The sequence below is a fragment of the Vipera ursinii genome (genome assembly GCF_947247035.1).
Source record: "Vipera ursinii genome assembly, chromosome: 2".
Classification (NCBI taxonomy): domain Eukaryota; kingdom Metazoa; phylum Chordata; class Lepidosauria; order Squamata; family Viperidae; genus Vipera; species Vipera ursinii.
In genome coordinates this window covers 22,878,632-22,902,871 of record NC_139513.1, presented here as the reverse complement: position 1 = coordinate 22,902,871, position 24,240 = coordinate 22,878,632, and the positions used below count along the sequence as shown (strand labels likewise).

General features: G+C 42.7%; 1 protein-coding gene across 2 annotated transcripts; it reads left to right on the top strand.

Moving 5' to 3' along the window:
- Positions 1–340: 340 nt before the first annotated feature.
- Positions 341–23,454, top strand: LOC310635853 (C-type lectin domain family 2 member F-like). Of its 2 annotated transcripts, XM_083355171.1 has the most exons (8): positions 341–629; positions 7,302–7,406; positions 9,196–9,276; positions 12,669–12,853; positions 18,154–18,257; positions 19,891–20,010; positions 20,873–20,956; positions 22,780–22,902. In XM_083355171.1, exons 1-7 carry the CDS (start codon positions 557–559, stop codon positions 20,943–20,945), a joined length of 741 nt encoding a protein of 246 aa, XP_083211297.1. In that variant the 5' UTR covers positions 341–556; the 3' UTR covers positions 20,946–20,956; positions 22,780–22,902. The 2 variants fall into 2 exon arrangements, with proteins under 2 accessions (XP_083211297.1, XP_083211296.1); XM_083355170.1 differs by having other exon boundaries at positions 20,873–23,454.
- Positions 23,455–24,240: the final 786 nt, after the last annotated feature.

The following is a 24,240-nucleotide window of genomic DNA, read 5'->3' as shown; positions in this document are numbered from 1 at the left end:
CATCAACATGGGTATGATTTCTTTGGGAGAGGGTGCGGCGGCACTAGCCAGCCTATAACTAGGGAGCTGCAGATAGGTAAGCGGAGAAGACACAAATCGGAAAATCCCAAATATGGAGTTGGGGGGGAAGGCGACCGCTCTGGAGTCGCGTTTCCCAACCTGGACAACTTTTAAGTCACAGGGGTCTTCAAACTTGGCCCTTTTATGACTTGTGGACTTCAACTCCCAGAATTCCTCAGCCAGGCATGCTGGCTGAGGAATTCTGGGAGTTGAAGTCCACAAGTCATAAAAGGGCCAAGTTTGAAGACCCCTGTTTTAAGACGTGCGGACTGAGGAATTCTGAGAGTTGCAATTCGACATTTGACAAACTTGGGAAACGCAACTCGAGGGGGGAGCCGCTTCTTCTGCGGGAAGCGAAAGCGGCGCCGGCCTCTGCGTTTCTTAAGTCGCCCCAACGATTTGATCGGGCGAGGAAACGGGGAGGCTACGAGGTTGTTTTGCAAACGACCCTGCGCGCGGAAGCGCGCCAGCTTCCCCGTTTGGCGGCGAGCCCGCCATGATGTCATTTAGCCTGCACAAGGCGCCAAAGGCGAGGAGAAGGAAGAAACCCTCGGCCGCTATACGCTCAGGTGGGGAAGGGGCTCCGAGGTCTGCCGGTGGTGGGGAAACATCTCTCGCGGAGAGCCAGGCCCGCTCTTGGCGCCTGGTCTGTTGGGTGTCGGGGTTTCCCCGCGTTTGTAATGCTGCGCTCCACGATGCGGGGGCGTCTTTTTATGGGCAGGTCGGAAGAAGGGAGAGGCGAGCAAGTTTTACCAAGGGCCTTCACCGAGCGATCTGCTGTCAGACGCCCTAGGCCTAGAGCAGCGGGTAGGCAACCTCGGCTCTTTTATGACTCGTGGACTTCAACTCCCAGAATTCCTGAGCCAGCCATGGCTGGCTCAGGAATTCTGGGAGTTGAAGTCCACGAGTCATAAAAGAGCCGAGGTTGCCTACCCCCGTGCCCTAGAGCAAAAAGGGAGGGCGGGAGGAGGCTGGCCGCAGGGCAATTGATAGGAAAGGCAAGGCAAATTAGCTTTTTTTTTAGCCCGAGGAGCTGGAAGATTTCGAGGCCTAACAAGTCTGAAGGGGCTGCCTGGATGGAGCTGTAGTTGGGCCTCGCGGATGTTTCCCATATTTGGCGGCGGACTCGCAGCGGGGTCGCACGCTTCCCTCCCCCCCGCCCCCTTTGAAGTTTGTCAAAAAGCGTGCCAGTCCTTTAGTGTGAGGTTAATCCCCCCTCAACAATAACTTCGGGGAGATTAGAATTCATGTAATAATAATAATAATAATAAGAAGAAGAAGAAGAAGAAGAAGAAGAAGAAGAAGAAGAAGTTGGAAGGGACCTTGGAGGTCATCTAGTCCAACCCCCTGCTCAGGCAGGAAACCTTATACCATTTCAGGCAAATGGCTGTCCAGTCTCTTCTTAAAAACCTCCAGTGTTGGAGCATTCACCACCTCTGGAGGCAGGTTGTTCCACTGGTTAATTGTTCTAATCGTTAATTGTCCTTCCGGGTGATTAGAATTTATGTAGGTCCTTCTCTGGGTTTGGGGGCTTTATTTTGCAAACGGGGTACCCTAGGTTGGATCACACACCTGTTAATGATATATATTATACAATAATTAGTAGGATTAGTTTAGCACTGCGGTACATTTTGGTGAGTGCATTTACTCTAGCCTTGTGATGAGGTTCCTCCTTGCAGGCAGCAGGAAGCACAATAATAGCTTTTTGTTGACTAGGACGTGGAAGAAAAAGCACTTATGTAATAATGTTACTGAACGTTGCCGTTAAAAAGAGAAGAACTAATACCAACTAAAAACCAAAAGAGAAATTAAAATGTGCAAGGAAGGAAGGAAATGTTTAAAGAAATGACTTCACCTCTATAACAAGCAGGGCTATTTTTCTCATAGAACGCTCAGAACAGAGTTCCGGCACCTTTTTTGGATGGAACCTTGTATGTATGTATGTATGTATGTATGTATGTATGTATGTATGTATGTATGTATGTATGTATGTATTTATTTATTTATTTATTTATTTATTTATTTATTTATTTATTTATTTATTTATTTATTTATTTATTTATTTATTTAGATTTATATACCGCCCTTTCCCGAAGGACTCAAGGCGGTTTACAGGGCATTTAAAAAACAGACAATACAAACGTGAAAACAAATTAAAAGAGATTAAATAGAACCCTGAGAAAATTAAAACCCAGTTAAAATTAAAATTAAAAATATTCTCAGCCTGGGCCGGAGAGCTCAAAGAGCCAGGTCTTCAGGTCCCGGCGGAATGAACGGAGGTTGGGGGCAGTCCTAAGCTCCGCAGGCAGCTGGTTCCACAGGGCAGGCGCACCCACTGAGAAGGCCCTACCCCTGGGTGTTACCCGCCGGCAGTCTTTAACCGGCGGCACCCTGAGGAGACCCTCCCTGTGGGAGCGCACTGGACGAAGGGAACTTGATGCTGGCAGTAGGTGTTCCCTCAAATATCCCGGACCCTCGCCATTTAGGGCTTTATAGGTCATCACCAGCACCTTGAATTGTAGGATAGGCAAGGTGGGTTGTATGACACGTGTGAGTTCCAGCACCTTTTTCTTTTACAAAAAAAGCACTGATAACAAGTATATATTTTAATAACTTATCACCTTCTCTAGTATTTCAGTGGAAAATGTCTTATTCCTGTATCTCACCTCTTATCTATAAACAAATCCTTAAAGCATCATTTTTCAGTTCTGGGTGGCAAAAGTCCATTAAGGTTACCAAGGGTAACATTTATTTTAACCTTTCTCAAAGCTTTCTGGTCCCAATTCAAGAGACTTACTGTGGTGTATAGCACTAGCACTTAGACTTATATACAGCTTCATAGTGTTTTACAGCCCTCTCTAAGCAGTTTACAGAGTCAGCATATTGCCCCCAACAATTTGGGTCCTCGTTTTACCGACCTCAGAAGAATGGAAGGCTAGTCAACCTTATAAACTCTTCAGTATATTGCCCATTTAAATACAGATAGTCCTCGACTTGGAACCATATGTTTAGTGACCATTTGAAATTACAACATCACTGAAAAAAGTGGCCATTTTTCACACAACCATTACAACATCCCCATGGTCAAATTTCATATGCTTGGCAACTGACTCATATTTATGACTTTGCAGTGTCCCCGGATCACATGAACACCTTTTGCAACCTTTTGACAAGCGAAGCCAATGGGGAAGCTAGATTCATTTAACAACTGTGTTACTAATTTAACACCTGCAGTGATTCACGTAACATGTGGGGAAAGTCATAAAATGGGGTAAAACTCACTTAACAAATGTTTCACTTAGAAACATAAATAATGTGCTTAATTATGGTCATAAGTCAAAGACTACCTGTATTGTTCCATGCCGCCCATATGAGTCTTTGCTGGGTTGTATAGTATAGATCCTGCTGTGAATATATTTGACATGACCTACTGATTTTGATTTTCCAAGGAACAGCCTTTGTTGTGAGTCACAGGCATTAGGAACAGGGTGGCCCTGTTCTCTCGAATTTCAGACTTCATTATTAGCATTTTAAAATGTGGTATTTGCACGTTTAACCCAGGTTGTTTTTTAAAAAAAAAATTAAGAAAACATATTTTCCTTTCTTAGTCAAAGACATTTCTTTGGCATGTGAGAACTACTTTTTGGCAACTGCACAATAGCATTTTCTGAAAGTCCTTGAATAAGTTTGCAAATTTTAAGAAAGATACAAACCCAGGTGGGAAAGAATAATGCAAGGTAAATTTGCCACTTTGGGAATATTATCTAGAACCAATGTTTTGTATTGGTCAAGTCAGACATGTAAACCAGTGTCTTTTATAGTTTGATCATTTGTTTTCTGTTGTATTACATAGATCATTTGTGTCTATATCCTATAAAAGAACTTCTGCATCCTATAAAGGAACTTGACTCCCTTAATAAATGTTTTTGCTTTGCCTGAATTAGTTGGTGATTCTAATTTTCAGATGGGCAGAGAAGCCCCTTAATAAAGGCAAAATTTTCTCTTCCAAATTGTAATTTTTATCTGCTCCACACCAAACTCTGGATGCCTGAGTTTGGATGCAATAACCCTACACTATTCCATTTTAGGAACAAAATTAAGATAGATCTGTTTCACCCCGGGAGTGGGGGGGGAGTTGTGTTGTTGGTTTCTATCACGCTAACTACTGGATTGATTTTACTGTTTTAAATGTTGGTAAGGTCCTTCTTGAAGGGACGCGGTGGCTCTGTGGGTTAGGACGCTGAGCCTGTCGATCAGAAGGTCGGCCGTTTGGCGGGTCGAATCCCGAGTGCCGCGTAACAGAGTGAGCGCCTGTTACTCGTCCCAGCTTCTGCCAACCTAGCAGTTCAAAAGCACGTAAAAATGCAAGTAGAAAAATAGGGACCGCCACGGTGGGAAGGTAACAGCATTCCGTGCGCCTTTGGCGTCCAGTCATGCCGGCCACATGACCACGGAGACGTCCTTGGACAAGCGCTGGCTCTTCGGCTTTGAAACGGAGATGAGCACCGGCCCCTAGAGTCGGAAACGACTAGCACACATGTGCGGGGGAACCTTTACCTTTACCTTTAAGGTCCTTCTTGCATCATGTTAGAATTCTGCCGAACACCTTCCATGCATGTTTTGCAAACAAATCTCTGTACTTTTAATCATCACTCCAGCCAATTTTCTGTTGAATAGAGATCATGGTACCTGAGGGATTGCCTTTTTCCCCAGAGTTTGCTTGGTGCAGAGCCCATCAGGCAAAGCTTTAAAAACCTGGTTATGCTCCTGAGTCTGGGGAAGGAACTACATGGACCAAGCCACCGCCCCCTCTTCCCGCTATATTGTTAACAGACCGGCTGTCTTACTTTGTACTCAAATTAGACGTCTTAATGTTTTTATTGTTTTAATGAGGATTTTTTTACTGTTTTTATTGTTCTGAAATATTTTTAAGATTTAATTGTTTCTGAATTGTGATCCACCTAGAATCATTGGTTGAGATGAGTGGCTATAGGAATACTAAAATAAAATAATAGAATAAAAACTAACATAGCATAATATTAAAATAAATAAATAATAAATATGGGGTTCTTTGAAGCATCAGTCACAGATGCAGTCTTCACACACAAATTAAAAATTGAATGTGCATTTTATAAATTACATTGTGTGCTTATTTTATACTCCTAGTCCAGTTACGTCATGTAGTTTTCAGTATTCCTACATCATTTGTTTTCAGCATTTTGGGGGGAACACTTATTTTAAAGCATTCTTCGTTTACATGTTTTATCATATTTTCATAAACATCTCCAAAATCTTCCTTCAGTCATTCCATCTCTATTCCATTCTAAATTGTTTCATTACTTTTTATATTTATTTCACTCTTTTAAACACTAATTTTTCTCATCCACTTCTAAAACAATTTATATCTACTGCAATCACCCTTGGTTTCTCTGCTTTTTTTAGTCTTAACTGTCTGTTGCTTTCTTTTGCCATGTTTCTGCAACTGTCTTCATATCAATATGTCTCTCTCACCTTCATTTCTTCCATCATTCTAAAAGGCATTTTTCTGATCCGTAGCCTTGCCATACTTACTAAAAAAATAATATGATAAATATAGATATATGTTCCTGTGCAAGGATGAGTATAGTAATACCAAATTCTTTTCTTTCCATGCAGTGTGAACCCTGATATGTTTTTGTAATACAGAAAGCTTGGAAGATGCCAGGAATAATTGCAGGTGCGGCATTCAGATCTTTCTTACACTTAACTGAGAACTACAGGAAGCAGGAGAAAAATAATAATAATAATAATAATAATAATAATAATAATAATAATAATAATAATAATAATAATTTTATTTATATACTGCCCTTCTCCTGAAGGACTCAGGGTGGTGAACAGGGCAGATATATAAAAATACAAAAATACAAAAGTTAAAAGAAAATTAAACATATGCCCAACTAAAAACAGTAAATACGGTACATATCTTAAAAATGACAATAAAAACCCAACCCATCCCCCATCAGGCCAGGCTGGCTTGTTCAAATAAGAGTGTCTTCAGATCGCGACGGAAGGAGCGAAGGTTGGGCGCCATCCGGAGCTCAACCGGCAACCGATTCCATAAATCCGGGGCGCCCACAGAGAAGGACCTCCCCCTGGGGGCCACCAATCGACATTCTCTGATCGGTGGCACCCTGAGGAGGCCCTCTCTGTGGGAGCGCACAGGGCGGAGGGAAGTTGATGCCGGCAGCAGGTGCTCCCTAAGGTACTCCGGACCCATGCCATGTAGGGCCTTAAACACCATTACTAGTACCTTGAATCTCACCCGGAAGACAACTGGTAACCAGTGCAGCTCACGGAGCAGAGGTGTAACATGGGAGTATCGGGAGACTCCCAACACAACTCTCGCGGCTGCATTCTGTACCAGTTGGAGCCTCCGAGTGGTCCTCAAGGGCAGCCCCATTAGAGAGCGTTGCAGTAGTCCAGACGAGAGGTCATGAGCGTGTGAGTGACCGTACATAAGGCATCCTAATGACCGTACATAAGGCATCCTAATGAAATCAGGAAAACTTATTGATTATATGGCTAAAAACGTTGGTTGCTACATTAAGTGGAGGAATCACAATAAGTAAGCCAGGCATGAGTTGAAAAAACATGAATTGGGAAAAGTTTTGATCTGAATATCTGGAGATAACTGGATTCAAGGTAGAATTGGGGGAAATTGGTCAGAGAAATGGTTACCTGTAGGATTGTTTTCTTCAGTCATCCCTGCTTCTACTCTAAATTTGATGAACCAGGAAGAGCAGCTGAAAGGACTCTTCCAGATGATCTTCTAAGCTTTAAGAGGCTTGTTGAGCAAATCAGAGACTTTCGCACCTTGGATTCTGTGCGGAGTGTCAGTTTCAGAGAGAATTCAGCAGTATACAAACCTGCTTGTGCAAAAGCAGAGATCTTCCAATGTACACCACAAAAGCAGTGGAAATATCCCAGATCTAGGCCCAGTTTTTCCTACGACTACAGTTACCTGAAATCTTGCAAGATGATCAACTCTCATGAGATTTTTTTTTTTTGCAAGTCACCTTGGGTTCTGCCTGTGAATATTCGGCAATGCAAGATTTGAGGATTTTGTGAGGTTTCAGCTATTTAAAATCTTTATTGAAGTGGTTTTGTCTGAGAAAGAGGGAAACCTGGTTGGGTATTGGGAGCAGCGTCTTCTCACTAGCAAAACTCAACCCTAACTTTTTACCTTTCAATTTTGGTAGAAGTTGTTTCTGGATATTGTGATCCTTTGACTACTGAGATGACAAGTACATCTTCTCCTGGAAGCTCTGATGCAGAGAGTCCGTGTAATGCTGGTAAAAACAAAGGTAGACAGCCTGCCTGGGATCTTTTGTAATCTTGAAGGGAGAAGTAATGAAAAAGAGTGGGTGAAGCTGGGCCACCCTATGTGAAAATCAGGATATTATTTTACTTTTTTTCCCCTGGTTTTGAGGAGAGGAATTTGGGATGTTCCTCTATTTGAAAATAAAAAAATCACGCACAAAACTGACTTTTGGCCAACATGGGAGGTTTGGTGAGTTTCCCACATAATCTTCAGGACAGAAACCTTGCCACTGACTTGGCTATTACGGTTGGAGACAGAAGTCCAGATCATCCATCCAAGGGGGAAGGAATTGATGTTAATAACTTCGCCTCATAGAACAAGATTTGGTTAACTGCTGTAATGCTGTTGGAGAAGATAGCAATAGCACCTAGACTTATATACAGTTTCATAGTGCTTTGCAGCCCTCTCTAAGCGGTTTACAGAGTCAGCATATTCCCCCCAACAATCTGGGTCCTCATTTTACCGACCTCAGAAGGATGGAAGGCTGAGTCAACCTTGAGCCGGTGAGACTCGAACTGCTGGCTGCAGGCAGACAGCAGAAGTAGCCTGCAGTGCTGCATTCTAACCATTGCACCACTACGGTCTTGATGATTAGGTTGGGATGGCATGCTCTGTTTTTCACTGCTGTCCTCTGCCAGGGGTCCCCCAAGGCCCGGGCCACAAACCAGACTGGTCTGCAGCATGTTAGAAACTGGGTCGTGCAAACAAGCAAATCCCATCCGCACATGCCTGGGATGCAGACAGTGCACCAAACCATGCCCCCCCCCTCCAGTCTGCAGAAAAACTCCACAGAAACAGTCCCTTCTGCCCAAAAGGTTTGGAGGCCACTGCTCTATGCAGCACTTGAGTTGTATTTTGCGATACAGAATGTTTGGACTTGGAAATTAGCACTCTCACAAGTGTTGCCAAGCTTTCTCATCTGTCAGAGCTGTTAGGCATTTAAGAGTAGTGGGATTGAGATTGACTTTGTGTGTCTCACAACTATGAGAAGGATAGAGGGTGTAAGCCAGGGGTGTCAAACTCAATTTCACTGAGGGCCGCATCAGCATTGCGGTTGCCCTCAGGGGGCCGGGTGGGTGTGGCTAGGGTGGGCGTGGCCTACTGGGTGGGTGTGGCTAGAGTGCCTATGGCACCAGTAGGGTGGGCGTGGCCAGCTCTACATCGTTCACATCAAGGGTGCCTATGGGGGCCTGGGCAGGAGTGGGACACATCTGAGGGTCTCTGGCAGAAGGAGGGTCTCTGGGCCAGGGCCAAGGCAGTGGGGGCTGTTCCCTCACTGTTTCCAGGATGGCTTCGCGGGCCGCATGAAACCACTTCACGGGCCGGATCCGGCCCCCGGGCCTTGGGTTTGCCATGTCTGGTGTAAGCCATTCCAGATCTACTTTATCTGTTCTGTGGAGAAAGAAATCTGAAAGTCACACACAACAGACACCAAGGCTGTGCTTCTGTGCTCCTTGAAGTCACACTAACTGCTTCTTTATTCTTTCCTTATAGAGGGGGGATGGGAAACTATGACTCCTTTATGACTTGTCGTAGAAGGACCATAGTTCCCCACCTTTTGCTATGGAGGGCGAGAGAAGGAGATGAGGGACATGAAGGATTAATCTTGGTGGGATCAACAGCTGCAAATCCGATAACAAAATCTAATTTAGTATGCTGTAATCTGACTACAACCCTGAGTGGTTTATAAGGCAGTGAAACATTAAAAAATCAAAACAGTCTTAATAAAATTACGAATGTCGTCTCCTAATATTTTCCTGTCTATTTTTCAGCGGTCATAACTAAGTGCCATATATTCACTGTAGCAGCTGTTGTATTCGCAGCTTTGATCATTGCTACAATTCCATTGGCTGGTAAGTAAGGAGACATTTCTATTTTACCTTTCTCCTTAGTTTTGTTGCTGCTGTTGTTGTCATTTAAATGAAGATCACCACATGCATGAATCTAAACCACAGAACAATTTGGAAGGAAGTCATAGCAACTGGGGGTGAGGTATGCCAAATGAGTTAAGGTGAGGACTGCTGCAGTGCAGTTGAAAATTAGACTTTGTACATGTGTCAAAGATCACTGCAGATGGGGACTGTAGCCAAGAAATTAAAAGACGCTTGCTCCTGGGGAGGAAAGCCATGGCAAATCTAGACAGCACACTAAAAAGCAGAGACATCACCCTGCCAACAAAAGTGCGTATAGTCAAGGCTGTGGTCTTCCCAGTAGCAATGTATGGCAGTGAAAGTTGGACCATAAGAAAGGCTGAGCGCCAAAGAATTGAGGCCTTTGAACTGTAGTGCTGGAGAAGACTCCTGCGAGTCCCTTGGTCTGCAAGGCGATCAAACCGGTCAGTCCTAGAGGAGATCAACCCTGACTACTCTTTAGAAGGCCAGATCCTGAAGCTAAAACTCAAATACTTTGGCCGCCTAATGAGAAGGAAGGACTCACTGGAGAAGAGCCTAATGCTGGGAAAGATTGAGGGCAAGAGAAGAAGGGACGACAGAGAATGAGGTGGCTGGATGGAGTCACTGAAGCAGTAGGTGTGAGCTTAAATGGACTCCAGAAGATGGTAGAGGACAGGAAGGCTTGGAGGAACGTTGTCCATAGGGTCGCGATGGGTCGGACACGACTTCGCAACTGTTGCCTGCGTATCCAAAAGGCAGGAATTTAATTGCACTGCTGTTGATTGCCATCTAGACTTTTTTTTTTTTGACACTCACAAATGTCCCAGGAAGGGAAGGTTGTTCTGTGACAAGCCAAAGCAGGTACAGAGTGAAGAGAGGAAAGGAAAGAAGATTCCCCAATCTAACATAAACAAATTTGCATTTGATTTGTTTTATCACACACGCTCAAATAATCCATTCTTAGTGTAGCTTTTTTGAGAAGTTCTTTTATGATACCTTTGTGTTAATCTTAACTCTAGGAACTGCCAGGACAAGTCTCTGCACTTTGCATGGCAAGATTTTGGAAGTAGCTTGCCCCTGTCTCCAACTCCTTCCCTGGGCTAAGAGAAAGTGACTGGCCCAAGGTCACCCAGCTGGCTTTGGGCCTAAGGCAGGATTAGAACTCCCAGTTTTTAGCCTGATGTCTTAAATCACTACACCAAATTTGGTCCTTTTCCTATGATAGCTAATCTACTTTTATGTTTCTCCTTATGTGCTGAATTCTCACTTCCATATTTAGTTATTTATTTTGTTTTAAGCAGTGCTACCCAAACCTGAGCAAATTACCCCAAACTGAGTGAAAGTTGTTTTTCTTTGGGTAATGACATAAGAACCTGTTACCCTATCCCAACAGAGACATTTAAATTGACTTAGAGTACCCTACATTGGATAAAAAGGATTTTCAGATAAATGGTTTTGTGTGATTAAAGAAAGGGTTTTGGGAGCATTAATTTAAAGAATATACATGGTCATCCAACTTGCAAGAAGTAGGATTCCAGGCAATCTATAGAAATAGCTATAGAAATAAAATTACAATATATTTGGTTATAAAAACATAAAGTCACAATGAAATACACAGTTGGTCACCCACCAACATCTATTACACCTCCCAGGAGAAGCTCATGTAACATCCTAGCCCAAGAGAATAGCCAGGTCTTCAGAGCTTTCCCAAAAGCCAACTCAGGCCAGTCAGATATCAGGGTGTGTGTGTGTGGGGGGGACTTAATAGCAATAGCAGTTAGATTTATATACCACTTCATAGTGATTTACAGTCCTCTCTAAGCAGTTTTACATAGTCAGCTTATTACCCTCAACAATCTGGCTCCTCATTTTACTGACCTCAGAAGGATGGAAGGCTGAGTCAACCTTGAGCCGGTCAAGGTCAAACTGTGGGCAGCTGGCAGTCAACAGAATTAGTCTGCAATACTGCATTCTAATCACTGCGTCATCACAGCTCTAATTCCCGAGAGCAGGCACCACAATAGAAAAGGCACCTCCTAAGTCCCATTTGATGGCGTTTTCAAAGAACACAACAGAATAGGTAGAACTACACTCTTACGCACAAGCTATTTTTGCTTTCCTTGATATTCACTTCCTACAACGGACTATAGTCAAGGCGGTGGTCTTTCCAGTTGCAATGTATGGCAGTGAAAGTTGGACAATAAGGCTGAGAGGCAAAGAATTGAGGCCCTTGAACTATGGTGCTGGAGAAGACTCCTGCGAGTCCCTTGGACTGCAAGGTGATCAAACTGGTCAGTCCTAGAGGAGATCAACCCTGACTGCTCTTTAGAAGGCCAGATCCTGAAGCTAAAACTCAAATGCTTTGGCCACCTGATGAGAAGGAAGGACTCACTGGAGAAGAGCCTAATGCTGGGAAAGATTGAGGGCAAAAGAAGAAGGGGATGACAGAGAATGAGGTGGCTGGATGGAGTCACTGAAGCAGTAGGTGTGACCTGAAATGGACTCCAGAAGATGGTAGAGGACAGGAAGGCCTGGAGGAACATCGTCCATGGGGTCGCGATGGGTCGGACACGACTTCGCAGCTAACCAACAACAACAACAAACCACATATCCTCTCCTTCCTTTTTATCAGTATTTGCAGTCTTAAACTTTCTCCATCCATTTCTCGCTTTTAATAATTTTTTTATCAAGGTACACAAATTCATCTACTAGTTCAGTTTTGGGCAGCTTCTGACAAGCAAAGTCAATGGGGAAGCCATTAGGAAGTCGCAAGTTGCAGTCATGTAATGTTGCTTGTGGTGATTTGTTTAAGTGCAGCTGAAACTGACGAACTAACTGCCTTTATAACTTGGGCAGTCATGTGATTTTTCACTTCACAAGCCTATTCTTAGTGATGGAATTGCTAGGCCCAAATGTGGTCAATAATTGTGAACTGTTTGTAGGAGATGACCAGGCTGACGCTGAGGGAGGAGTCAAGCACATCATCAGCCTTAAGTCCCTTTGCACCCACAAGAGATTTAAGTCCACCCCACCTTGAATTCCATTGACTGTTATCTATCGCCAATTTGCTTTTACTGTTGGTAGTTCAGATACTTGTAGGGAATCTACCTGCAATCTACATACAATAAAGAGGATTTACATGAAATAAAACTTGCATTCATTTGAATCACCTTGGCTTCTGATATTCTGCACTTAACACTCGCTGTATTTACAGGTTAACTCACTTGGTTTCCTTAAATCCTGGAATTACAGTTTAAATGAGGTAGATTGATATTAACAATTCAAACTGTGTTGTCAGAAATGTAGTTAATTGTGAGCTCTATGATTTGTCCATTTTGGTTTTCTTTTTCCAGTTTATAGAACAAAAACGTGTCTGCCTTGCCTTTCCATTGTAAGCGCTGCCTGCCCTGATTTCTGGATTGGATACAGAGGAAAATGTTTCTACATATCAAAAGAAGAAAAGAATTGGTCTCTCAGTTTAACGACCTGTTCTTCATTTAATGCATCCTTGGCTGTGATTGATACACAGAAGGAATTGGTAAGGAATAATTAGACATGCAATTCAAGGTGCTGGTAATAACCTTTAAAGCCCTACATGGCTTAGGCCGGGGTACTTGCGAGACCACCTGCTACCTGTCAACCTCCCATCGCCCGGTTCGCTCCCACAGAGTCGGCCTCCTCAGGGTTCCGTCAGCCAGGTAATGTTGGCTGGCGACCCCCAGGGGGAGAGCCTTCTCTGTGGGCATGCCGACCCTCTGGAATGAGTTGCCCCCAGAGCTGCGGACGGCCCCTGACCTTCGGTCCTTCCGCCGTGACCTGAAGCCCTGGTTGTTCCAACAAGCGGGCCTGGACTGACTACGGTTTTTAATTAGGCTTTTTACTGGGTTAAATTGTCTTGTAATTATTGTATCTGTTGTTTAATTCTTTTTTAAATTTTTAAATTTATGTTTTTTAATTTTTATTGTTGTGAGCCGCCCTGAGTCCTCAGGGAGAAGGGCAGCATATAAATTTAATCAAATCAAATCAAATGAAATCAAATCATTCTTAATTCGATAAATGTCCTGGCATCACACACATAGCAGTCCTATTGTATTTATTGTTACTATCTATATACGCGGTGGCTCAGTGGGTTAGGATGCTGAGCTTGTTGATCAGAAGATCAGCAGTTTGGCGGGTCGTATCCTGAGTGCCATGTAACAGAGCCCCTGTTACTCATCCCAGCTTCTGCCAACCTAGCAGTTCAAAAGCATGTAAAAATGCAAGTAGAAAAATAGGGACCACTACGGTGGGAAGGTAACAGCGTTCCGTGCGCCTCTGGCGTCTAGTCATGCTGGCCACGTGACCACGGAGACGTCCTCGGACAAACGCTGGCTCTTCGGCTTTGAAACGGAGATGAGCACCGGCCCCTAGAGTTGGAAACGACTAGCATGCTTGTGCGGGGGAACCTTTCCCTTTACCTTATATATTACTAAAATTCTCATTCTGTTTGGGTATACCCTCAAGGTATCCAAACGATATTTTACATTGCAACAGTTTCAGCTAACTTAAAGAATGGGTTAAAAAATCCGGACGCCATTGATCATGATGATGTTATCCATTCAATCCTGTTTGACTCTTGCCAGATCTGTGGGCCAGGTCCCGACATCTTCCAATCTTGCTTTACTTCTTTGATTTTTTCTCTTATGTTCTAGCAGGTCTCAGGTTTGATGGTGTCCAGCCACATATTCTTGGGCAGCCTAATTTCCTTTTATCGCTAACTCTTCCAAACATAATTGCTTTCTCTAGTGAATTCTCACACACAACATGGCCTAAGTAAGTGAGATACAGTTTCGTGGTTTTTGCCTTCCAGTGACATGTCTGGTGTTATAATAATAGTAAATAATAAAACCTTTATTGTCAAAGTACAACATGTGTACATTGAGATTAGCTGAGCCTCCCCTCCCCCGTGCTCTCTCCCCCCAACACACAGTGACAACAAACCCTCCATCCCACCACACTATGTGAACCCACTACACCACACACCGGCCTCCCAAGTCAATTCTGCATAAGATTATGTCCCATTTAAAAGCCTAACAGCCCACGGATAAAAGCTATTTTTCAGCCTGTTGGTACGGCTGGCTATATTCCTATATCTCCTACCGGATGGTAGGAGAGTAAAGAGATACCGTCCAGGGTGTGAGTCATCCCTGAGAATCTTCCTCACTCTTCCAAGGCAATGAGCCCTGGCGATGTCATCCAGTGGTGTCAGGGAACAGCCCACAATGCGCTCCAGTACTTGCCTTTGTCATCCTTTGTCATCCAAGAAATACGCAGGAGTCTTCTCCAGCACCCCAGCTCAAATAAGTTTATTTTCTGCCTATCTTGCTTTTTTAAGGTCCAACTTTGACAGCCATAAGTAGCTACAGGGAACATTACAGAAGAGACTAACCTACGTTTGGTTCCCAGACTGACGTCCTTGCTTTTTTTTTTTTCTTTTCCATATTTGGCTCAAGTTCATCATTGCTGTGTGGCCCAGTGCAATCTCACATTTTATTTCTGGGCTGCATTCACTGCTTTGAGCAATCTGTGATTATAAAAAACTGAATTTTTCTACACATTCTATCACTTCCCCTTCAATTTCTCTTTTGATGTTTCCATTCCTTGCAGCGGGTCATGAGTTTGGCCTTTTTGATGCTCAGAAAAAGACCAAAATTCTCACTTTCTTCTCTTGATTTTCTTGATCAGATGTTCCAAGTCTTTAGTTTCTGAGAGGAGATTTGTATCGTGAAGTCACATCTGCCAGTTCTATCATTGTAGTATATTTGCAGGTCCAGCAGCATGGCCTTTTGTAATTGACAGATGGATATTGTTTCAATGTGTGGATTTTCTAAGAGCCATGCAAGATTTTGGGATATGGTATTTAGTGTTACAATAACCACCAAACCCATCCTGGTCAGTTTACGCTATAAACTTGTCAGTTTCAGTATTCAGATCTTGATATTTTCTGATCTTCTCCAATTCTTTTTCTTCTATTCTACTATCTCCTGGTATTGCTGCATAAATTAGCCACTCTTTCTTTTCAAGCACAGTTAAATCTAGCGTTAAGAGCCAACACTTTTGTCAGTTTGTATTTGGAAATCTCACGATAATTAAATCTGCTTATTTTCAAGTACTCTTACAAGTTCCCACCAAATGTTCATTACTGTCACATAATTTTTACACATATTCTAGTTAATCATTTGGCAACTGTATTATCTCATTGTTTACAATCTATTTGTGTGATTTTCTTACACAAGTTGAGTATATGATCTACTGCAGACATGTCAAACACAAGGCCCGGGGGCCAGATCCGGCCCGCGAAGTGGTTTCATGCGGCCCGCGAAGCCATCCTGGAAACAGTGAGGGAACGGCCCCCGCTGCCTTGGCCCTGGCCCAGAGACCCACCTTCTGCCAGAGACCCTCAGATCTGTCCCACTCCTGCCCAGGCCCCCATAGGCACCCTTGATGCGAACGATGTAGAGCTGGCCACACCCACCCAGTAGGCCACACACACACTGGCCACACCCACCCAGTAGGCCACACCCACCCAGGCCACACCCACCCGGCCCCCTGAGGGCAACCACAATGCTGATGCGGCCCTCAATGAAATTGAGTTTGACACCCCTGATCTACTGTTTCTTCTGCCTCTTTGCACAACCTGCACTTTAAATCATTTGATAATTTTTTTCTTCAATTCTAGCCTTGATTGCATTAGTTCAAATAGCAGTCAAAATCAAGGCTTTAGTTTCTTTGTTTTCCTTTTTTTTTTCATTTCCAGTTTTATGCCATTGCCAGGTTTCATCTTTATCCACTTTCCCTTCCATTTTTGGTAGAAATTGATCATTTCCTTGCTAGCATTCTGTTTGTTTATTACATTATTTTGATTTTCATCTTTTATTTTCTCCCGATTCTTAAGTTCCAATTTTTAACTTACATCCGTCTGTATTCTTGGATGTCTATCATGTAATCAGCCAATGCATGCTTTTCTTTGACACTTTGACTTAAAATCTGCCTCCATCTCTGCAGGACAGATATAATCTTTCAGTGTCACTAAGAGGGTGTAATGCGTAGTGAATTGTCACTAACTTTCTCCTGTCCAGTTCAGCTTGTGTGCTATTAATAATTCCAGCAGTACATCATAACACAAATACAGCCCAGTTTTCTTGTACAAATTGTCTATATGATCTATTTTTTCTTCTGCCTCTTTGTACAACCTGCACTTTGAATTATTTGACAGTTTTTCAGTTCTGGTTTTGCATTGATTGCAGTAATTCAAATAGCCTGCACATGATCTTTGTAAGTGTACATATGTCATGGCATTTGATATTTTTTTATCTAAACAGTCCTTTATTACTCTATGTAAATGGTCCAACAAACGGCCCTCCAATGACCGGTAAGGCTCCACCCTAAAGGTAAAGGTAAAGGTTCCCCCGCACATGCATGCTAGTCGTTTCCGATTCTAGGGGCCGGTGCTCATCTCCTTTTCAAAGCCGAAGAGCCAACGCTTGTCCGAGGATGTCTCCGTGGTCATGTGGCCGGCATGACTAGACACCAAAGGCGCACGGAACGCTGTTACCTTCCCACCGGTGTGGTCCCTATTTTTCTACTTGCATTTTTACGTGCTTTCAAACTGCTAGGTTGGCAGAAGCTGGGATGAGTAACAGGCACTCACTCTGTTACACGGCACTCGGGATTCGACCCGCCAAACTGCCGACCTTCTGATCGACAAGCTCAGCATCCTAACCCACTGAGCCACCATGTCCCTTGAAGGCTGCACCCTACACTACCCTAAAGGCAACCAAACAACAGCCCGTATATAACAAAGAAATCCACAGAGTAGGAGGACGCTCACTGGGCAAGGTCCAGTGTCCCAAGACAAGTCTACCCGGCAAAGTGAGTCCATGAGACAAACTGTAGTCCGCAAGGCACAAAGTCAAGGCACAAAACAAAAGGCAGTCCTTAAGGCAAAGGCAAGGTAAAAGGTGTAAGGCAGTTCTCAAGGCTAGGCAAGGTAAAAGGTGAAAAGCAAAAGGTGAGGGGGAGAGAAGAGAGGATATAAAAGGGGGGGAGAGAAATTTGTTAAATGACTTTTGCCCCCATTTTATGACTTTACTTGCCACGGTTGCTAAGTGAATCTGGTTTCCCCACTGACTTTGCTTGTCAGAAGGTTGCAAAAGGCGATCACGTGACCCTGGGGCAATGTAACCATCATAAATATGAATCAGTTGCCAAGCATCCGAATGTAAATCACATGACCCTGGGGATGCTGCAATGGTCAAGTGAGAAAAATGGTCATAAGTCACTTTTTTTCAGTGCCATTGTAACTTTGAACAGTCACTTAGTAGACTGTTGTAAGTCAAGGACTACCTGTACTTCATTACTTTTCCGGGGGTTTTTGGTCATCAGGTTTTTGACTCCTTGCTAGGCGATTGGTGGTACTCGGATATTGTCATATTCTGAAAGTGGTGCAATCGGTGAAAAGGTTGAAAAGCCCTGCTCTAGAAAGCAGTAAGGGTTATTTCATTTTTCACACAGGGCTTCTCCATTTTGATTTTTTTTTTCATAAAATAAACGATGACACGATACAATATGTCATGTGTTGTTGTTCATCAGAGGTTGTATTTATGTACTTTTTAAGAATTGCTAAGGACCAGCTGAAAATGTACTTACTTTTTCATATGACTGTATACATCATTTCAGTTAATACATTAGTATTATCTTAATTTTATGTTCTTGTGCCAATGAAGATAACAGTCTCTTTCTCCGATTAGTGTGCTAAATAAGGATTTTACTGTACTATGCATTTTTTTTCCCTTTTAGGATTTTTGGGTGGAAATTTTCCATCCCTTTCATTATTGGTTTGGTCTCTCAAGAGAAATTAAGCAGGTCTGGAAATGGTTCAATGGCACAGAGTTTAAAAACCAGTAAGTATGTTGTGTTTATTTATTTGTTTGTTTGTTTGTTTTCTTTTTGAAGCATTTATAGACATTAAAAAGGGACGCGGTGGCTCAGTGGGTTAGGACGCTGAGCTTGTCAATCAGAAGGTCGGCAGTTTGGCGGGTCGAATCCCAAGTGCCGGGTAACAGAGTGAGCGCCTGTTACTCGTCCCAGCTTCTGCCAACCTAGCAGTTCAAAAGCACATAAAAATGCAAGTAGAAAAATAGGGACCACTACGGTGGGAAGGTAACAGCGTTCCGTGCGCCTCTGGTGTCTAGTCATGCCGGCCACATGACCACGGAGACGTCCTCGGACAAGCGCTGGCTCTTCGGCTTTGAAACGTAGATGAGCACCAGCCACTAGAGTTGGAAATGACTAACACGTATGTGAGAGGGAACCTTTACCTTTTACCTTTAAGACTGATTATAATCAAGTCAGGTGCTTGAAAGTTTAATGAATTTGAACTTAGGTATATATCAAACCCTTTAACAAGTTTACAACATTTGGAATTTGAATTACAAAGTATGGATCTGAAAATTGAATTTAAAATTTCAGTGTTTCAGTGCAGTACCTCAGAGGTGCAAGAACATGCCTAACTGTCTAGTTCAGGGGTAGGCAACCTTGGCGCTTTTATGACCCGTGGACTTCAAACTCCCAGAATTCCTGAGCCAGCATGGCTCAGCATAGAAACCTCTCCCTTTCTCCTCAGCATGGCTGGCTCAGGAATTCTGGGAGTTGAAGTCCACGAGTCATAAAAGAGCCAAGGTTGCCTACCCCTGGTCTAGTTGATCACTGAAATTTTGAACCAAAATATTCCTTTTGCGCTTTGTACTTCAAAGTACAACTTCAACTTTTTCACAGATACCCAACAACAAAATCCATATGTGCTTCCTTGATACTAAATAGCTCAGATTATTAAATGGCAAATATATGGATAACCAAGTATCATACTCAAATTTCTATTATTTAGGAAGTGCTCACAACTTACAATATTCAGATTTAAAGTGTTCACTGAATTCTGAAAACAGTTCATGGAAGTTACTTCATTAAGGTTTGGCTAATTGTCTTTTTGGTTCTAGCTACCCACTGATGAATTCAAAACATTCTGGAATCTCTTCTAATAACACAAACATGTCAAACACAAGGCCCGGGGGCCGGATCCGGCCCGCGAAGTGGTTTCATGTGGCCCGCGAAGGCATCCTGGAAACAGTGAGGGAACGGCCCCCACTGCCTTGGTCCTGGCCCAGAGACCCTCCTTCTGCCAGAGACCCTCAGATCTGTCCCACTCCTGCCCAGGCCCCCATAGACACCCTTGTTGCAAATGATGTAGAGCTGGCCACGCCCACCCAGTAGGCCATACGCACTCTAGCCATGCCCACCCAGTAGGCCATACCCACCCGGCCCCCTGAGGGCAACCGCAATGCTGATGCGGCCCTCAATGAAATTGAGTTTGACACCCTTGTAAATAACAGAAAATAGAAATAGTGATCAAGTGCATTTGAAAGTGCAGTGTTGGTGGATGTTCCCTATTCTCTAAATATGGGAACGTTCTTGGAATGCTATTTTTTTTCCAAATGCTATTTTCTGCCCAGGCAAATAGTAACTCCTGTATTTTTTCAGGTTTGCAGTGCGAGGAGAAGGTTTCTGTGCTTATGTAGATGGAAAAGGAGCCAGTAGTACCATATGCTCCATGGAGAAACGTTTTCTCTGCAGCCGGCCAGAAAGTTGTTACAAGCCCAGGTAATGCAACCTCATCAAAAAAAAAAAAGGGAGCTCCTGGCTTGAGCAGAGTTTATTGGAGAAGCATCTGTGTGCGTAGTATCTCCTGTCACACCCAGATTTGCTAGTTGCCACATAGATTTTAGTTGTAAATCTGAGGATCCGTCTTGAAATCCTAGCTTAACAAAGTTGCTCTGTTCCTCCTCTGGGACTAGTTCAAGTCACCATGGCTGACTTGCCCCAGCCGACTCACCGCAGGACAATTCAGCGCCTCGTCTTCATCTAGGTTTGAATCTTCTCAGGTTAAAAGTCCTTATTATGACCCGGGGTGAGGCACATAAGTAACGGCCGCGAATGCGAAGGCTTGGATCCCTTTTATTGAACCAACCTTCCCCCAAATCCCCACACTTCACTTTAAGCCCAAGAGCAAGGCTCTAACATATGCACACACCTCAAGCAGTTCCTTGAAGCTAGCAGTCCAAGAGAGAGAGAAACACAGTTCTGAAGGCAAAAACAGTTCAGGAAACTCGGTCACATGAGTCTCTTGCACAGAGAGTTCGCCGGGGCCATGGCCAGAGCCGAGCTGGGTCACTGTGAACTCGTACACGGCAAGGCTAGGCAAGGCAAAGCAGAGCAAACAGCAAGTCTTGAATCATGGCAAGTGTTGCTGGCAAATACAACACTTGTTCCCAATAAAAGTCCCTCACCGTGGTGTCTTAAATCCTATTCTCCAGGTGAGCCTTCTCCATTCTCTGTGCTTAGGGATGGGGGGGGCGCAATTGCTCATCTCCGGAGCTCCGTCACTCTTCTGCTCCACGGCCTGCCCTTTTTCCATCTTCTCCCCCCTCACTCTTGTCATTCTGTGCCTTCTCTTCCTCTCTAGCAATCCTTCTGAGGCCCAAGGAACCGGGTTGCCTCGTCCTGCTCCTCCGGTCATTCCTCCAATGGAGCCATGACATTCCTTGAGGTTGGGATGAGCTGCTTTTTTACTGGTCTCTCTTTTGAGTTATCCCGTGTTGAATTGTTCCACAGCAAGCTGTCTTGTGGTGAGTTAGCTGCAGTGAGTCAGCTAGGATGAGTCAGCTCTGGTGAGACAGCCATAGAGAGTTGGCTGTGATGAGTTGTCCTATCCCCATCTATTGACCCTTTGGGGCAATTTCATATTTCCCTGATAGGTCCATGTTATATCACTGATTCTCACTGTGTTACATTTGCATCTGTATAAAACTCTTCCTCCATAATCTTCTAAAGAAGCTGAGAGTCACATCAAGATGGGAAACTGACTGGATGGGCCTATTTTGTCCTTGCAAAAAAATTATTCATTTCATCTACTGCAACCCAACATTTTATTTTTGCTTTTCTGGGAAAAGTGCTCACAAGCTCTCTACACTCAGATCTGCTCATCACTTTGGGAGAAAGAATTTATTTCCTTTTATGTTACACTAATTATTTGTCTTTGTTATTATTTTTTACATTATTTATACGGTACACTTTTTCACATGTAGCAAATATAAAACTACATGTAATTACTTTACATTTGCTGTATGTTACAGTCCTCATTATGAGCCCCTCCTAAAAACCTTTTTATCTAACATGCATTTTAATTCAACACTTATTTCTTCAACGACCCAACTTATTTTAATGATCCTTTTTTACAGTCTGTAATTTTAAGACAATAGTGTCTTTTGCATATTTTATTCACTATCCTATTGAATTTGCTATTTGGCCAGCTTCTATACTGTCGTATAGAAGTTTCCTTTGAACAAGATTGATTCCTGCTGACTTCATGGACACAATCATGCAGGTTGTGTATCAGGACAATGGTAATGATTTCTCACTGTCTTCTTCCAGGGTGTTATAATCTGTGGTTTTTTTTAATATAAATTTTTATTGCTTTTATATAAACATATTTAAACAAAAAAAATATATACATATAAAAAAAACATAACATGAACAATACAATCAACAAAAATACAACAAGAATACTTAGCTTCCGTTATTCCTAATCTTACTAATCATTTTCGGGAGACTTCCTCGAGTCCCCCCTATCTGCGTTTCTTCATTAATCATCATTAGCAATTTCTATTTCATAATTTTAAATCGTATTTAATATCTATATTTAATTTCTTATCATTTAACAATCATCATTTATAATCTGTGCCGATTGGCCTGGAACCATAATGGAGGCATTTCATACTGAAGGTTGTTTTTTTGTGTGTGTTTTTTTTCACAGTTCCTTTCATATACCACAAACCAAACAATGAAATATAAACATTTTTTCAAGTATTTAACATTTGTTATATCAGTAATGCTGTAGGTATTGTATATCGCCATACATAAATACTGTACATACATGTAAGTTTGGGTGCTGCTCGTCCATTTCCCCTTTCGCTCTACCCACCCTCCTCTCTCTCCCCTCTTCTCTACTTTTTCTCCCTTTCTCCTTTTTTCCTACTTCCCTCTTCTTCCTCTCCTCTCCTTTTTCCCTCACCACTCCCCTCCCGTTTCTCCCCACTTCTCCTCCTCTTTCCCTCCAACCTTCCTGCTTCCTTCCCCCTCCTCTACTCTCTTCAGAGCATACTGAAGGTTGTTAATGGTCTGAGGAAAGATTCTGCCTTTACACCATTTGTGCCTTATTCCTTTCCTTGCCATCTTTGTTAACTTTAAAGTTAATTTTAAAGTCAATATTTATGATTTTAATGTTTGATGATTATTTGATAATTGGTTGATATGGTTGGCATATAAATTTAATAAATAATAATCCTATAATTCTTGTGTTTCCTGCACCAGACAATGTTTTGAATTTTATTTGGAAGGTGGAAAAGACCTAACATGGCATCTGCAACCCATTAAATTAGCTGCTTCCATTTTCAGGGCTGCAAAGCAAAGCATATCCAAAACACTGCATAACTGAAATGTTCACCCGATATAAAAAAACAAAAATGAGATCACATTTTGAAATCCAGGTTCTGACCTCACAAAGGTAAATGATGAGAATTAGCATCTGCATCCCATTAAAGCAGCTGCTTCCATTTTCAGGGTTGCAAAGCAAAGCATATCCAAAACACTGCATAACTGAAATGTTCACCCGATATATAAAAAACTAAAAATGAGATCACATTTTGAAATCCAGGTTGTGGCCTCACAAAGGTAAATGATGAGAATTAGCATGGAGCAATGGTTCAGATGTCGTATTCTGGTTGAGAATCCCAGGTTGAATCCATTCTCCGTCAATGGAAGCTCAGGATGGGAGCCTCACTCTAAGCTCAGCATGACTGACAGGTGTTTCTGAGAAGATTTGAAGGAAGAACTTTCTACCTCTACTCGTTCGTGCCGTGCTCCCTTTCTTGCCATCTTTGCTAATATTCAAGTTATTGTAATATGAATATTCGTTATTTTAATGTTTTTTCTTTGTTTGAAATGGCTGGCATATAACTTTATTAAATAACACTTATATTTCCTACACCAGAGAATGTTTTGACTCTTATTAGGAAGGTGGAGAAGTGCTAGCATGGAATCTGCCTGCAAAGCATATCCAAAACACTGCATAACTAAAGTAGCTGATTTTATTTCCAGTATTGCAAAGCAAACCATATCCAAAGCACTGTAAAGCTTAAATGTTCTCACCCAGAATAAAGAAACAAAAATGAGATAACATTTTGAAATCCAGGTCGTAGACTCACAAAAGGTAAATAAAGTGAATTAGCATGGAGCAGTGGTTCAGATGTTGAATTCTGGGTGAGATATCCCAGTTCAAATCCCACCTCCATCACGGAAGTTCATGATAGGTGTCTCACTCCACGCCCAACATAGCTCACAGACATGTTACTGGGATGATTTGAAGGAACAACCCTTATACTGTATAAGCTGCCTTTCCAGAATGAAAAAAATGCTTTGCAATCTGATGCTGTTGTCTTCATAATTAAATATTATAAAAATATAGGAAGAACTCAACTGTGTTAAACCTCTGCAAGGCATTGAAGTCGCATCTGTTCCCCAAGCATTGCAGGGGGTGGGGTGGGGGGAGAGATGAGTTCTGCTACTATTGATGCTTATTAGTTAATAGTTTGTCTTTGGGCATGTTTTCGTGGGCGGTGTTATATTTTGGAGGGTTGTTTGTTTTTAATCTTGCAAGCCACCCAAAGCCATTTGTATCATTTGTAAGAGAGGAGCAGCTATATTAATGATTAAACTAAATGGAGCAGATCAGAAGACCAACTACTGTGACAAATTGCTTTGTTTCCCAGGATG